The 17,264-nt window shown below is 47.0% G+C and overlaps 1 protein-coding gene across 1 annotated transcript; it reads left to right on the top strand.

The window, feature by feature from the left end:
* The first annotated feature begins 620 nt into the window (after positions 1–620).
* On the top strand, positions 621–9,229 carry DYRK2 (dual specificity tyrosine phosphorylation regulated kinase 2). The gene is made up of 3 exons (XM_088452480.1): positions 621–835; positions 2,588–2,712; positions 4,443–9,229. The coding sequence occupies exons 1-3, from the start codon at positions 790–792 to the stop codon at positions 6,030–6,032; spliced, it is 1,761 nt and encodes a 586-aa protein (XP_088308606.1). The 5' UTR covers positions 621–789; the 3' UTR covers positions 6,033–9,229.
* The last annotated feature ends 8,035 nt before the right edge of the window (positions 9,230–17,264 follow it).

Below are 17,264 nucleotides of genomic sequence, written 5' to 3' on the forward strand. Positions count from 1 at the left end.
CCCCGGGACCCCGGCCGAGTCTGTCTTCTCTGCCCCATGTTTGGAGCCTGGCTGGCAGCGAGCAGCTGGGAGAGAACCAATCATATCCTCAGAGTCCTGTCACCAAGCGAGTTACAGGCCCGACAGCAGCTTGGTAATTCATGTTTATCGTGCCCGCCCTTGTCTATATCGAATCTTCTATGCCAATACATTATATATAACTGTACGTCTCCTTCAGTTCATCCGTGTGATACGATCTGTCTTTAACCGTACGTCACAATTGTTAAAAACAAACGCCCTCCCACACGTCTTCTCTGTATTTTAGGTATGTGAATAGTGTGTGAATCCGCTGCTTAGCAACGCCCCAGCCGCTTGCGATCTGTTGGTCACCTGGAGACGCCGCGTCTCCACCCTGCCAGCAGCAGACCGGTGACCGCCGCCCGGCGCAGTGTCAGACAGGCCGGGCTCAGCAGCTGTTGTTCCGCTCCCCGGCAGTACTCCGATGCCAGCCTGACTCTGACCGTGTATCGGTGCTGGGGCCAGTGGGCGGTGTGAAGGTGCCCCCCGTGTGTGGGTGTGCTCGCAGTGCTGTGGGTGGGGCCTGTGTCCAAGGCTGCTCCCCCCCACCCCCGACACCGACCCCTTGGGAGCTGCTGCTGCCTGGCTGGGAGCTGAGGAGGAGGAGGAGGCGGCGGGGCCGAGCGTGCTGCTGCCGTGCGAGGAAGTGACGGGCTCGGGGATGCCGGGCCGCTGCCTCTCTGGTCGGAGACGCCGGGGAGCAGAGGTAGCGGAGACGGTGGGGGAGCCGCCATGTTAACCCGAAAACCCAGTGCGGCTGCCGCGGTGCACCCGTCCGGTAAGAACGGAAAGACAAGTGGCCGGAGTGCGGACAAGAGCGCGGTAGCCGTATGTGAAGTGTGATATATGTATGATCTGTGTGTATGTGTGCAGACTGTGTGTATGTGATATGTATGTGTGCAGACTGTGTGTATGTGATATGTATGTGTGCAGACTGTGTGTATGTGATATGTATGTGTGCAGACTGTGTGTATGTGATGTGTGTGTGATGTATGTGTGCAGACTGTGTGTATGTGATGTATATGTGCAGACTGTGTGTATGTGATATGTGTGTGCCCCTCTCCCAGACACGCTGCTCTCAGTCTCTGAGCCGCATGAGGAGACGAATTATTATTACTTCCCGGCTGCTGCCACTGTCGGTCAGACGCGCTGGTAACGTGCTCCGGGCCTCCCCGGCATTGCAAGGGTTAAATTCCCTCCCCCAATCTTTGTTTTGTCCTTTCTCTCGCTGTCCCTGGCAGCCTGCATAGGGGTGTACCGGCAGTCGGGCCCCCTGTCAGAGGGGGAAATGAATCAGTGAAGTGTGTCAGGGCTGAGTGGATGAGCAGACCGGGGCTAGCACATAAAATGCTGTCTGACTTGGAAATCCTGTTTGCTTTATTCTCCATTGGCATTTTATGGTTGACTAATCTTAGACCATGGGTTTATCCCTAATAATGTCATAATTTCCACAGCAGATCGTGCCGTCTGAGCTCTGACTGGGGTACTACCATCTATGGCTAATGTGTCTGTGTCCTATTCAACCCTGTGCACTTGCTGCTGTGACTACAAAAGCCTTTGTTACAATGTAAAGCAAGATGATTGGATTCTGGATGTTGTGTGTCCAGGACAGGGGTGTATCTACCCATTGGCCAGGATGGCACTTGCCAGGGGCGCTGTCCTGCAATGCCACCAGCAGCCAATGGGTGGACTACCCCAGGGGCTTGAACTAGCCCCGCTAGTTACCAGGGCCCCACAAGTGTAGGGCAGACCGCAGTGAGAGCGGTCTGCCCTACACAGTAACAAACACACACAGCCGCCAGCTGTTTGTTATAGCAGCCAGCCAATGACAGTCAGACAGACTCTCATTGGCTGCTGCGTCAATGGAGGGAGCCGGCTGGAGCTCACGCATGAGCTCCGCCTTCCGGCTCCTCCTGCAGCGGGTGATGGGAGAGAAGGCATGACGTCTCTCCCATCCCATAGTGCAGAGCGGGAGCGGGCCCGGAGGAGCGGTCGTTGGCAGGAGCGGGGATCAGGTAAGTTTTTTTTTTTTTTTTTCTGTGTCAGTTTTCTTTTTTCTGGCACGGGGGAGGGGAAGTGTGGCTACTAGGGGGCACTGTATAGGGGGGGCCGCTGCTGGGGGCACGTTATGGGGGGCGGTGGCTGCTACTGGGGGCACGTTATGGAGGGGTGATGACCGCTACTGGGGGAAATGTATAGGATGGGCTACTACTGGGGGCACTGCATAGGGTGGACTACTACTGGGGGCACTGTATGGGGGGACGCGCTACTGGGGGCACTGTATAGGGACTACTACAACTGGGGGCAATGATAGGGAGGACTACTACTGGGGCCACTGCATAGAGGGAACTACTACTGGGGCCACTGCATAGAGGGGACTACTACTGGGGGCACTTCCTGAAATTATGGGGGGAGGGGGGCGCCAGTCCATTACCTTGCCAGGGGCGCTCTGATCCCTAGATACACCCCTGGTCCAGGACACCTATTCATGTATTATTGAAATATGGATTGTGTCTCTTTTGTTCTTTAGGCAGAGGAAGCGAAGGTGCTAGCCAATTGCAGCCCTCTCCAGCATTACCACGGTCTGCGGCCGGAACAGGACCACCGTCGCCTGTATCATTGCCACCCCTCAGAACCGGCAACACAGTGCACACGGTAAAATTATGAATGGGCCTTTACTGAGTTTGGTTATTTTTCCAGGGGCCGTTTTCTGCCCCCTAAACATTGGTGTCTTGACAGTCTCCTTGTCTTCCAAATTTAGCCAAGTGATTGGTATTAATAGAAATAAATGTGCAAGGTACAGTCAGGCTGACAGCCAAGCAACATTTTAGTCTCTATTTCATGTCACTGGAGCAGAGCTGGGAAAGGCTGAACTCGTATGGTTAGATCGTTTTCTTAGCTGAAAAATTAATATTGTTAATAGAAATGCCCTTTATTCAGGTAAGTTCTCCTTTTTTAAAAACATTTATTGAGATAATCAGTCTGCTCTAGAGAACATGTAAATGCAGTAACCTTTTAAATGCTATTTTGTAAACCACCTTACTGACATGAATTATTTGCTCTCAACTCCATTATACAAACACATTTGTGAGTTTTTTTAATATTATTATTTTTACATAATTGATTCAAGCCTATGCAGCTCTTGTGACTTGTTAAGTAGTATAGCCTGCAGTAATCTTTCATGTCACATACCAGAATGCTAGGCTGTTATTTTTTAGTTTTATTTATCAAAGAAGCACCTTATGTCCAATGCAGTTATGTATTTAGTTGTTTCCTTTAACTGTACCTGAAATATTAACAACACACGTCTTTTTTGCCTACAAGTTTATTTCAGTTCTATTCATGAAAGAAAGACGAGTTTAGTTGTTTCTGTGCTGGTTGCCCATGTACAGCCCATATCAATTGCTGACTGCTCTACACAAAGTGCTCATTTCTAGTTCTAAGTGTATAACAGCTGTTATCTGCATAGTGTATTGACAGGACAGGTGTCTGGCGGCTGCTCGCTATTGTACAATTTCAGATATTTCCTTATATTGGTAACTGTCTCCAATGCAATTTTTGTATTAGTCTTTGTGGCTAATATATATTGTTTTTCATTACTGACGTTTTCCCTGCAGTGACCCTTGTGTTATATATTTTTTTTGTTCTTGCTATTTCCCATCTAAAGATAGCGCAAAGTTTCTGATTTTTAATAGCTTCTTTCTTTTGCTTCATTAGTATTTTCTTGTTCACCTTGATGCCTGTGAACATATCTTTACCTCTTGTAATTACGTAGTGTTCTTTGTTGTAATAACACAAGCAACATAATCTAAACTACATAAATAACATAGAGGTGATTTCCCAGTTCTATTTATGTTGTGTACATATTTTGGATGGTTTCCAAACATTTTAATAGCTTACCCATTCTATGGAATAGAAAAAGTGACATAAATATTTCTCATTCTACATTTTGCTCTGCTTTTATTTTGTTTGTTATTGCTAATATTTCCACTTGGTGTATCTTTTGTTGTATAGCAATGGTAGTACCCGTCCCCATTTGAATACCATAGAAGAGTATATTTGTTTATCGTGCTTTCTTTGGAAGCACCAAAGTTCTCCTAAGTTAAACATAAGTAGTTTACAATTAGAAACCGCTTTCAAGTAAACTGTGTATGATAACTGTTTAAATCAGCTCTGCACTATTAGTAAGGAAGGTATGGCTATAGCCTTGAGTGTTGTGGTCTGTTACTGCCTTATTCCAGTTTTGTGTACAGATATAATCTTGCTGTTTTGGATACTGACTTTGATATATCTGTACAACTATTGCTTTACGCTCAAATCTGCACAAGTATTCTTCTTTTTTTTTTATTCAACTTGCATGACAAAATATTTGGCATCTCTTTCAGATTGGAGGCAATAAGCACACAATGAATGAACACCTGCATGTTGGCAGCCATGGGCAAATCCAGGTACAGCAACTGTATGAGGAGAACAGCAACAAAAGGACTGTCCTGACAACACAACCAAACGGGCTCGCCACTGTTGGTAAAACCGGATTACCTGCCGTTTCGGAAAGGCCGCTTGAAAGCACACACCGGAGACAAGGAAGCTCCAGCTCTTTGAAATCTGCAGACGGGACAACCAAATTGAAGTCCTCTTCGTTATCCCCAGAGCAAGCAATGAAGCAATACATGCAAAAACTGACAGCTTTTGAACACCATGAAATTTTCAATTATCCTGAAATATATTTTTTGGGTCCAAATGCAAAGAAACGCCAAGGTGTGATCGGTGGCCCAAATAATGGTGGCTATGATGATGATCAGGGCTCATATGTGCAGGTGCCGCATGATCACGTCGCGTACCGTTATGAAGTTCTCAAGGTTATCGGGAAAGGCAGTTTCGGCCAAGTTGTGAAGGCCTATGATCACAAGCTCCATCAACATGTAGCATTAAAAATGGTGAGAAATGAAAAACGTTTTCACCGACAAGCTGCGGAAGAAATACGAATTCTGGAGCACCTTAAGAAACAGGATAAAGATAACACCATGAATGTCATCCACATGTTGGAGAACTTCACATTCCGCAATCATATCTGCATGACGTTTGAGTTGCTGAGCATGAACCTCTATGAGCTGATAAAGAAAAACAAGTTTCAGGGCTTCAGCCTGCCTTTAGTCCGCAAGTTTGCGCACTCCATTTTACAGTGCTTGGATGCTTTGCACAAAAATAGAATAATCCACTGTGACCTTAAACCTGAAAACATTTTATTAAAGCAACAGGGTAGAAGTGGCATAAAGGTCATAGATTTTGGCTCTAGTTGTTATGAGCATCAGCGTGTTTACACATACATACAGTCACGCTTTTATCGAGCTCCAGAGGTAATTCTCGGTGGTCGCTATGGTATGCCTATTGACATGTGGAGCTTGGGTTGTATTCTAGCAGAACTGTTGACTGGCTATCCACTCTTACCTGGAGAAGATGAAGCTGATCAATTAGCATGCATGATTGAGTTATTGGGGATGCCATCCCAAAAGCTACTTGATTCTTCGAAACGAGGCAAGAATTTTGTCAGCTCCAAAGGTTATCCTCGTTATTGCACTGTTACAACCCTGCCAGATGGATCTGTGGTACTGAATGGTGGTCGCTCCAGAAGAGGAAAATTACGAGGTCCACCTGGAAGCAGGGACTGGGTAACTGCTTTGAAGGGCTGTGATGATCCATTGTTTCTTGATTTTCTGACACAATGTTTAGAATGGGATCCTACTCTGCGCATGACACCCAGCCAGGCTTTGCGGCATCATTGGCTACGTAGACGTTTGCCAAAGCCTCCAACTGGGGAAAAGACCTCATCCAAAAGCTCTGGTGCTATAACATCCATTTCTAAGTTACCTCCCACATCAGGCTCAGCTGCAAAACTAAGAACTAATTTGGCCCAAATGACTGATGCCAATGGAAATATTCAGCAAAGGACAGTGTTGCCAAAGTTGGTCAGCTGATCTTATGGACATGTTTTTTTTTGAACACCTTGCTGAGCCTTATGCATACAGCCGAAAATCAGAATATTTTTAAAATGTTCTGCTTATATCAACAATTAATCTGTGCAGCAATTGTACTTTCGGTTTTTTTTTTTCTTTTTTTTTGTAACAATGCAATTTTGTATTTAAACAATGGGGACGATGCTTTAAGGATTTTAATAATTTTTTTTTTTTTTAATTATAATTGGCTTTACTTAGAAAGTGTCAACATCAGTGGCGGGCCACTGACTATTGCTTGACTGTTAAACATAATATATTGGTGTCAGGAGTTTTAGCCACCAGTAATTCATTTTTAAAGGTAATGTTTTAAGTGCTATGAGAAATTGGCACCACAGTTTGTATACTGCACATTGCACATTATGATGCATATTTGCGCACACTTGAAATGAATTATTTGTTTGATATACTTTTGAAATACTTTACAGGTATTGATGTAGATGAATAACATGTTTTGAGCATGTTAATAACATATGGGAGCGTACAAAAGTTAACGAATAGTTTGTACATTACGCACATAGCTAATGAAGTTTCAGATCGGCTTTCTGCACAAAATTGTTTTAAAGTATCTGCAATACTTTATGGCACAGTCAGTCTGCAATTATTTTATTTGCATTTTATCACATCTAGTATAATTAATTCTCGTGGCACAAAACACCAGAAAATGCTAAACTATTACTTTATTTGCATACGTAAACTGTGATAGAAAAAAATATGTATGTTTAAAATTTTAAAAAGATTCTATAACTGAGAGAGCCCTAGGTACTCTAAGCAGATCGTATTACAAATGTCTATATGAAGAATTACTGGGAAGAGAAATATTTAATATATGGTTTTAGGACTTATCAGAGTTTTAATTTTTGAATGCTACCCAAAGCAGTGTTTGACTGTTATCCTTTTATAATTACACTGTAAACATCTACAGATTGGTAAAAAGTGCATTTATCCATATTACTAGCATTTTGCGTTACTTATGACACTTAAAGCATGGTCCCCCAACCAGCGAAAACCTGTCCTAATGTTTTCCCATTTTTCTTCTAAAAGAGAATTTATATTAGCACAGTCAAATGCGGGACAAGATGTATTTCAACACACCTTTGTTTTATAGTGTTTGTAATTAATCTTTTCACATCTAGAAGTGTACACATTTGGTTCTTAACTATGAACTAAAATATGAAGAATGTTCTCTAGAAATGTATTTATTATAGTGAGCAATTCTTACATATTTAACATATTAAAATATCCACACTGGTAATTTTTCACGTTGTTTGGTGGAAAATGAAGTCCCTGGCCAACATTGATTTGGGCACCAATATAAAGTTTATATTCTGAAATTCAATGATGAGCCCAGTTGTTTCCTATGCTTTCTGGGCATTGAATGCACTTGCGTTGTCATCTGTTTTTTATTTTTCCTCTATGTAGTTTGTGCTGGAAACCCTTTACATAGTAAGGGATAACTACAACCTGAACAATCCCTAATGTTTTCTTGAATTCAATTTTCTGGGTTTGCTGTTTGTTTACAGTGAATTTATATTGAAATTCTCAAACACAGTTCTGTATTTTCTGAATTTGTAGCTGCTCTCTTCACTGAGTCATTTTGTAGTGTTACGTGCAGACAGGAAGCATGCGGAGTGCAACTTTGTCAGTCGTTTCAGGGCCCTGGTGGCTGCGCTGCTGGGTGTTGTCCTGGAAACAATATTGTGTCTCATAGGTTCCTGTTGTCTAGGGACAACATGCCTATTTACAGCAGTAGTGATAGCACAATATGTTGCTGTTTCTTTGGTTGCAGTCTCATTTGATTTGGATTCATACACCCATAGGGGCTTACTTAACACACAAGTGTATTGCTATTGAAGCGTAACAACTGCTTAACAACACAAGGCGTAAATATGAACAATACAGGAATAAATTGTGCCCTTTGTGAACAATGTGCCTTTTTGTTAATGCCATGTTGGGCATGTTCTGGGCTCATATTTTACTCTTAAATGGAAAGTGGTGAAGGCATTTATATTACAAAATATGCTAACTGTCTTAAATATTTCCACCATGCGTAGAGGCCTTACAAGCAACTATAACAGTGGTATTGTTTTTTTGCTGACCAATCACACTGCAGGATAATACTTCCATGAATTTTAAGGTTTACGGAAGCTATGGGTCAATCAACAGGTACTATATGATTTACAGACTACCTGGATTTCTACACCAATCCTTCTTTTTGTACAATGTTTTGTTATGCATAGTGGAAGCAATTTCATTTTGGAATATTTACCTGAAACTGTTTTCATTTTTGTAGTGTGTTCAATCCCAGGGCATTTGGTCAGAACCAAAGTGCATTCCTTTTATAATAGCTTGGCTTGATAACAACAGCCAGGAAATTTAACTAGGTGCAAGGCATCATTACATGTATGACTTGGGAGGGCATATATGACTATAATTGGGCTGTACGGTAACCAAGAGAGAGAAGTAGAAATGTAACTTTTATATTTTATTTGTTTTCAATAAGGGCTCCAGCAAAACAATACTTCTCAATAGATTGCAGCATAGCCCAATGACTTACTTTTATCATAAACATGATATGAGTTCTCCTCATCTTGAAGCTTTTTATATCAGACATTTTGGTTCTGAAAAATGTGTATGTGAATGCTCACAATAACGCTGCAATGGTCTTGACCAGGGTTCTTATTCCTGTCCTGCGTCCCAAATGGCTCATGTTTTCTGTATGTCCTCACAGAGCCTGGTGAAATAATAAGTAAGGTGAATGAGTAGGATACTAGATATTACGCTTGTACTTCTGCTAGGATATCTCGAAAACATGCTATTTTGGGAAACTGTCTGAGCTCGCAGATAAGAACCACAGGTCTAGGCTGTTTCTTCGCTTCTTGAGCAACATCTAGACGTGACTGTAATATGCTGCAATTGTGTGTACTGATCATATGTGAAATACTTGGATTGAATGTGGACTTGTGTATATTTTGTGTACATTTTTCTGTGAGATGCTGCTGGCTCCACATTACATTGGATATGTTCTAGTGGACTAGATTTAGTGGCCAGTTTTATAATACTGTATGTATTGTACAGCAAATGACAGAAGTACAAATTTCTAGTGAATATTTGTAAAATTTTATTGTCGTGGCCAGAAATCATTTCAGAATAAAAATGTATGTCCCTTACGCCTGTATTTCTTTGTAATATCACAGCTGGAAAGATCCTATGTTATGCACAGATGAGAGAAACCATAGCTATTTTTATCCATCTGAACACAGGTTGATTTATGTAGTTATGTACTATTGTCTTCTGGATAAAAGCCCCAAACCTGTGTCTTATGGGTGTTTGCTCTTGATCTGCATTATTGTGTTATGCATTGCTGAACATATTTGTTGTGCTTACCTGATCTATCTCTTTGTCCGAATGTTAGAATCATAGTTGTTCCAAGATGGAATAGACCACTATGGATCAAGAAAGTCTTATTACTCCATACATCTAAAGCTATGCCTTACCAAGTACATCTAAGGTGGGCTGGGTTATATATATATATTTTTCTACTTCAGGGTCCATAGGGTATCCACAGGATACCTTGGGGTATAGGTGTGACGTCAGTCGCAGGGCACCAAAGAGTTAAGCTTTCAGCCTCCCAGGATGCACTAGGTCCCCCTCCTATACCCCGCCCCCGGGCCAAGGCACCTCAGTTTAGTTTGGTGCCCGGCCCGAGTCGGGTGCACCTGTTGGAGTGGGGGCTAGAAGAGCCCCTGAAGCTTTTTCTTCATGCAGCTGTGGCTGCACATCTGGATGAACAGCATGGACAGTCAGTCCTGACGTCCATGCTGTCTTCCCTACACCCCCGCCGGTACCAGAACGCCGGTACCGATCCGGGGATGCTGGTGAGCATCTGGGGTCACAGCTAGCGGTGACCCCAGATGTTCCGGACCATGGCCGGATCCAAGGGGGACAAAGGCAAGCAGCGGGGTCCCGCGGTGGGTCCCCGCTGGTCACATGGTCCTAAGTCCCCAAGCAGGGGGCTCCCTGGGGACTGGCTGCAGCGTGGAGCCAGGTACTGAACCTGCGCTTTCCACTACCCCCTGGGACAGCGGACCGCAGCAGAGCGGTAGCGCTGTGGCGTCCCAGGGGTTAAATGCATGCCAGGGGAGCGCGCCTTCCCTGTCTCACAGCCGGCGCCTCCCCCGCTGCACACAGCCCTCTCTGCACTGTGCTGACTGGCCCTGTGTCAGCGCTCCTCCCCCAGGCCAGCTTCTCTCTGCTCTTCGGCGGCCATCTTCTCTGCAACGCATGGTGAACGCTGCTGGAAGTCTGGAAGGAAGCATCGTGGTCTGGGTCCCCCCGCATACCTCTCCTCCGCTGTGGCTCAGGTCTGTGTATGCAGCGCTGTGTCTTACCAGGCCCTGTGTCTGCGTAGTTGAGTGATCAACGCTGTTAGTGCAGGAATTGTTATTTCTCTGCATTGTATGTGACTGTGCTAGCGCTGCCTGTAACTTTTCTTCTCTAAACTGTCAGCTTTATTACTGTCCCTGTTCTTTCTGCTAAAGCCCTTGCGGTGCGGTGCTGCAGGGTGGTCTCTCGCCTATTTAATACTTAATTGGTGAGAGAGGTCACATACGTGGTGCCATCATGTCTGAAAGTGATTTTCCCCTCCGGCTACAGTGTACCACGTGCAAAGTACCGTTAGCGGAGGGGGAGGGTAGCGCGGAGGGCCTTTGCCGGCAGTGTTTGTCCATGGCGCGGCCTATTACGGTTACAGCACCGGTACAGGAGCCGCCCTGGGCTTGTTTCGCTCAGGCGTTAACAGCTTTAGTGGGCCAGTTAGCTCCGCAGCCCGCGTTTACTCCGACAATTGGTGGTACCCCACAGTCTCCCTATTTCCCCGCTCCCGGGTTCTCAGGAGCCAGCGTGGGTTAACTCCCTGACGAGTTCTGTACAGCACTTATCGGATGTGTTGCAAGGGGAGTCTGTGATGCGGCCTCATAAAAGGCCGGTGGCGTCTCTGTCCGCTCCTTATGAGGATGACGAAGGGACGTCTGATGATGGGGAGATTCTGGATCCTTACGATCAGGAACCTCTCCATACTAAGGACGCTGATGCTAAGTCCAAAGTATATATTCCTGGACATATTCGGGCGGTCCGCACAGCCTTGGTGATTGAGGACGAAGTTCCCCCAGCGGCTAAATCTAAGTATGCCTTTTTCAAAGATGTGAAGGGCGATGCCACAGTCTTTCCTCTTTCGGGTCAGTTGGTGGACCATTTAGAGGAGGCGTGGAAACAACCTGGCAAAAGATACCAGCCGCAGAGACGCCTGGCGGTGGCTTATCCGTTCGCGGATAATTATTTTGCTAAGTGGGAATCCCCTCCACAGGTGGATTCTCACGTGACCCGTCTTGTCCGTAGTGCCACATTGCCGATGCCATCCATGTCCTCCCTTAAGGATGCTACGGACCGCAAGGTAGAAATCTGCCTGAAGTCCGCTTATTCCCTTGCAGGGGGGGCAGCACGGCCGGCTATGGCCATTTGCTGGGTTGCCAGAGCGATGGAGCGCTGGGCGGATTCATTAGAGGCTTCTTTTGAATCCGACTGTCTGGCCGAACAGGCGGAGTTGATTGGCAATCTCCGTGATTCGGCCACCTACATCAACGAGGCGGCTCTAGACATTAGTACTCTGGTGTCTAGAATTTCTTCTGCAGCGGTAGCTGCTCGTCGCACCTTGTGGCTGCGATCCTGGAAGGCGGACGCAGATTCCAAGAAAGGTCTGGAAGCGTTGCCGTTTACCGGAGAAGTTCTCTTCGGTCCGGATCTGGATAAGATTGTGGCCACGCTGGCGGCAGCCAAATCTGCTTGTCTTCCGTCGGCCGCTGCTCCTTCTGGTTCTGGACCATCGTCCTTTCGGTCATCTAGGGCCCAGGGCAGGCCCAAACCACAGTCGTTTCCTCAACAGGCTGGCCCTAAGAAATCGGTCAAGCCCCGGAAACAGGCATGGAGTACCAGACGTCCGGCCCCCAAGCCAGATGACAAGCCTGCGGCCTGACGGTCCGGGTCTCCCCTTGGGGGATCCCAGGGTGGGAGGCCCCCTGCTGCAGTTCTCCCGGTGTTGGTCGTTCACTACGACAGACACTTGGGTTCTGGAGGTGGTCTCCCATGGGTACGCCCTCTCCTTCCGGCACAGACCCCCGGCTCGATTCTTCACCACGGGTCTACCATCAGACCGGAACAAGGCTACGGAGCTGCGGAAGGTATTGCACACTATGCTCCAGGCTGGAGTTATAGTGTCTGTTCCATTCTCCCAGAGGGGCCAGGGTTTCTATTCAAATCTATTTTTGGTACAGAAACCCAATAGGTCATATCGTCCGATTCTCAACCTCAAAGCACTCAACAAGTCTTTGCGGGTCCCGAAGTTTCGGATGGAGACCCTACGGTCCATCATTCTGGCGCTGGAACCTGGGGACTACATGGTGTCATTGGACATACAGGACGCTTACCTGCATGTCCCTATTCTTTTGCGCCATCAAGAGTTCCTTCGGTATGCAATCCGCAGCGACCACTTCCAGTTTCGGGCGTTACCTTTTGGCCTGGCGACAGCACCACGTGTTTTCACCAAGGTGATGGCGGTCATGGCGGCTTCTCTGCGGCTGCAGGGAGTCCGCATGTTGCCGTACTTGGACGACCTGTTATTGGTGGCAGGATCTCCAGAGCTCCTGTTACACCACTTGGACCTGACCATTGCACTGCTGCAACGGCACGGCTGGCTAATCAACTGGCAGAAGTCCACTCTAATCCCGTCTCGGAGGATTCTGCATCTTGGAGCCTTATTGGACTCGGGACAGCAAAGGATCTTTGTGACGGAGGACAAGATCTCTGCTTTACAGTCAAGGGTGCGCAGTTGTCTGCACAGCCGCCGGGTGTCCTTACACTCGGCGATGAGGTTACTGGGCTCCATGGTGTTGGTGTTCGACATGGTGGAATACGCCCAGTTTCACTCCAGACCTCTGCAGCACCTGTCCAAGTGGAACGGGCTGCCTCAGTCTCTGAAGTTCCAGACGATTGTGCTCACCCCGGAGGTTCGCCTGTCCCTTGCGTGGTGGTTAAAGACCACCCACCTCAACAAGGGACGTCCGTTCTGGGTTCCAAATTGGGTCCTGTTGACAACGGACGCCAGTCTTCGGGGCTGGGGAGCAGTTTCGGGTCCACACTTGTTCCAGGGCAGGTGGACGCCGACAGAAGCGGAGCTTCCAATAAATATCTTGGAACTCCGTGCGGTCTTCAATGCTCTCCTGCAGGCACAGCGGTTTCTCCAGGGTCACCCGGTGCAGGTCCAGTCGGACAACGCTACCACCGTGGCCTACATAAACAGGCAAGGAGGAACTCGCAGTCGGGCGGCTCTCGTAGAGGTCTCTCGGATCCTGGTTTGGGCGGAGCGCACTCTTCCGGCCATATCAGCGGTCTTCATCCCGGGAGTGCTAAATTGGGAGGCGGACTTTCTAAGTCGCCAGGACGTTCATTCAGGGGAATGGTCCCTGCACCCGGACGTTTTTCAACTACTGGTGGACAGGTGGGGTCTTCCAGAAATCGACCTCATGGCGTCCCGGCACAACAACAAGTTGCTGGTGTACGGGTCTCGCACAAGAGACGAAGGGGCGTCTCTGGTGGATGCTCTGTCCGTCCGGTGGACGTTCAGGTTCGCATACCTGTTCCCTCCGGTCTCCCTTCTTCCACGGGTAATCCGGAAATTCAAACAGGAAGGAGGGACGCTCCTGTTGATAGCTCCCGCGTGGCCCAGACGGCACTGGTTCTCAGACCTTCAGGGTCTGTCCGTGGACAGTCCTCTGCGGTTGCCGCTACGACCGGACCTTCTGTCTCAGGGTCCTTGTCTTCACCCGGACCTGACTCGGCTGTCTTTGATGGCGTGGCTGTTGAGACGGCCATGCTGAGGTCCCGGGGGTTTTCCAGCTCTGTGGTGCGTACCATGTTATGAGCTCGGAAACCGTCTTCCGCGAGGATATACCATCGCGTGTGGCATACGTTCTTCCAGTGGTGTCGACCGAGAGGTTATGCACCGCGGGAGTTTCGTCTGTCTCGGATTCTCGCCTTCCTGCAAGCGGGACTAGATCATGGGCTTCGCCTTGCTTCTTTGAAGGTACAGGTTTCGGCCCTATCTGTCTGGTTTCACCGTAGGATTGCTACAATCCCGGATGTGCGCACCTTTATGCAAGGTGTTCTCCGTATTCAGCCGCCCTTTGTTCCACCTGTGGCGCCTTGGGATTTGGCTGTGGTCCTGAGGGCTCTCCAAGGACCGCCGTTTGAACCACTGGGCTCAGTGGATATTAAATGGCTAACAGCTAAGACTGTTTTCCTTCTGGCCATTGCTTCGGCCAGATGTGTTTCTGAGTTAGGGGCTCTTTCTTGTAGACCCCCTTTCTTGGTTTTTCATGGGAACAGGGCAGTGCTCCGCACTCGGCCCGAGTTTCTTCCCAAAGTTGTTTCCCAGTTTCATGTTAACGAGGAAATAGTTGTTCCGGCCTTTAACTCACCGGGTCTTTCCGTGGGTGAGGCCTCTTTGGATGTTGTGCGGGCCTTAAGGACTTATGTTGACCGCACTTCTTCGTTTAGGAAGTCGGACGCTTTGTTTGTCCTCTATGGCTTCCGTAAAAAGGGTTGGCCTGCTTCAAAGCAAACTTTGGCAGCCTGGATCCGTATGGCTATTTCTGAAGCTTATCTTCATGAAGGCCTACCGGTCCCTCCTTCTCTGAAGGCTCATTCCACTAGGTCTGTGGGTCCTTCGTGGGCAGCTCGACGTGGTGCCTCGGCAGTTCAGATCTGCAAGGCTGCTACGTGGTCTTCTGTCCATACCTTCGTGAGGTATTACAGGTTTGACACCTTCGCCTCTCAGGATGCTTCCTTCGGGCGGCGGATTCTCCTTTCTGCACAGGAGCGTCCCCACCCTTAAAGGATACTGCTTTGGGACATCCCCAAGGTATCCTGTGGATACCCTATGGACCCTGAAGTAGAAAATATGAGATATGGTAAGAACTTACCCTTGTTATCTCTATTTCTACGAAGTCCATAGGGTTCCACAGGACTCCCGCCCTGTCGCACCTGTGCTGCAGATGGGCTTTACTCTGGTCACCGGTTTTCCGTCTCCCTCTGGTGAGAATGTGATTCTTGTATGTGTCCAGATCTTTGTTCTCTCTCTTCCTTCTCCTCCTCCGGCCTATGGCTTGGTAACTAACTGAGGTGCCTTGGCCCGGGGGCGGGGTATAGGAGGGGGACCTAGTGCATCCTGGGAGGCTGAAAGCTTAACTCTTTGGTGCCCTGCGACTGACGTCACACCTATACCCCAAGGTATCCTGTGGAACCCTATGGACTTCGTAGAAATAGAGATAACAAGGGTAAGTTCTTACCATATCTCATATTTTTTATAAACTCTTTGGGAAAACTGAAGTCCACAGAAAATTCATGGATGGCTACATGCAGCCAGACTGTTACCCATCAATTTTTATCATCTACATACATGTTTTATATGAAAACACAGGGCCTGATTCAGCAAGGATCGCAATTGCAAAGCTGTACACAGGCTATAGATATATGATGTATGCACGCAGTCAGCTTTGCTATTGCGATCCTTACAGATATGGTAATGCAGCAGGAGGCATCACGCCCCTCGTGCATTACTTATCTGAGATGCGTTGTCCAACGCAGCATCGGATAATCTGCGTAACATCGACCAGCTATGGTGACCCATGGGTTCACACAGCCGGCAGCCACAGTTGAGTGGAAGAGGCCAAGAAATCTTCGCCAGCCGCGGGAGATCCCCTGGCCTCTTCCCTCTGCCCCCCCCCCCCCCCAACGGCAGCAGACTGTCAATCACCGACAGTCTGCTGCCAGTCTGTGAGCGGGATCGCATACCCGTTCTGCACATGCACAGAACGGGTCATGCGCCTGCGTAGATTCCCGAACATCCAGAATCTGCTTTCATCAATGCACTACTGAATCAGGCCCCTCAGTTCACATAAATCTGTTTTGTATGTACACAGTACATACACTGACTATTCTCATTGTGTGACTTTCCTCCTGGTTATATGTGTATTTATGTATACATATGTGTACATACTGCATATATGTGTGTGCAGCAGGAAATGCGGCACTAATCTGTGTAATGAGATAGCAGAGAGATCATTTTGTGCCATTGATTGCATAAAATGAATTTGAGTGTCAACATAGAATATAGGGCCCCATATAACAACGATCCTTATTACCAGTGGCATATTTCCTTTAATATCTTGGCGAGGTCCAGCAACTGCTCCCTCCTTGGTAGAATCCTCCACGTTGTTGCTGGAAGCCTATAACTGCCAGCAATGGGCTGCTGTGTCATGCCTTCTATAGATGGTGTAAGCGCTACCGTGACAAACAGCGGTGAGCTAAGCTTGCCGCTGTTTGTTACATCCTGAAAGAAGAACATAACCGCTTAAGCAAGTGCTAAAGTCATGTTGTGAAATGAGGCCCATACTTTCAGTATGCTGTCATTTCCAATAGCTATAAAATAGAATTCCCAGAATGCACGTCAATGGTTGTAGTAACTGGCAAAACAGTGTCCTGTATTTTTACATTGGTTTTAATTATTACATTGTATATAAAGAAAATCTTTAACTGTTTGTCCGTTAACGTCTCGGCATACAGTCACATTTTTAAGTGTCTCTTTGCGTGTTAAGCACATATTTTGCAGCTTTTAAACTCAAAAAATATTTTCTTACTGTATATAGGAAACTGGTTAGTGTTACAGGTAGTAGTCAAAACATAACACCTATGTGAGGCACCAAGCATATTGAAAGCAAGGACTTCTGCACAGGTGATGCTTATGCAGATAACTTCCCAGCATGGGCTTGGAAATGTATAAAATCGCAGGTCTGTCCTGGTTGCCTATAGTTGTGACTTTGAAGAGGGGTGATTGTTGGGGCATGTTTGGGAGGTAGTGCAGCTTGCTTGTGTTTCATTAGCAACAGTGTCTAAGGTCTTGTCAGCAAGGAACTCCAAGGGAAAACATCAGCAAAAATTAACAGTCAGCATAAGCACATAATCCAGAATTGTGATATTTGTGCACTAATACAAAAAGCAGATCATTTCATAAAACCAGTATGATGTGAACAGAGCAGGCTATCATTGTTGGTTTTCAATGCAGAAATCATCACATCACACCCA

This window comes from Taudactylus pleione, unplaced genomic scaffold (genome assembly GCF_031769625.1).
Source record: "Taudactylus pleione unplaced genomic scaffold, aTauple2 ptg000038l, whole genome shotgun sequence".
Classification (NCBI taxonomy): domain Eukaryota; kingdom Metazoa; phylum Chordata; class Amphibia; order Anura; family Myobatrachidae; genus Taudactylus; species Taudactylus pleione.

What these genes read in the sequence shown, in the direction of transcription:
- DYRK2 (XM_088452480.1), top strand. Translation starts at nt 790, where the DNA reads ATGTTAACCCGAAAACCCAGTGCGGCTGCCGCGGTGCACCCGTCCG. An exon ending in TGCCGCGGTGCACCCGTCCG is followed by an intron (nt 836 to 2,587) that starts GTAAGAACGGAA and finishes TTTGTTCTTTAG; the next exon opens with GCAGAGGAAGCGAAGGTGCT. An exon ending in CCGGCAACACAGTGCACACG is followed by an intron (nt 2,713 to 4,442) that starts GTAAAATTATGA and finishes CATCTCTTTCAG; the next exon opens with ATTGGAGGCAATAAGCACAC.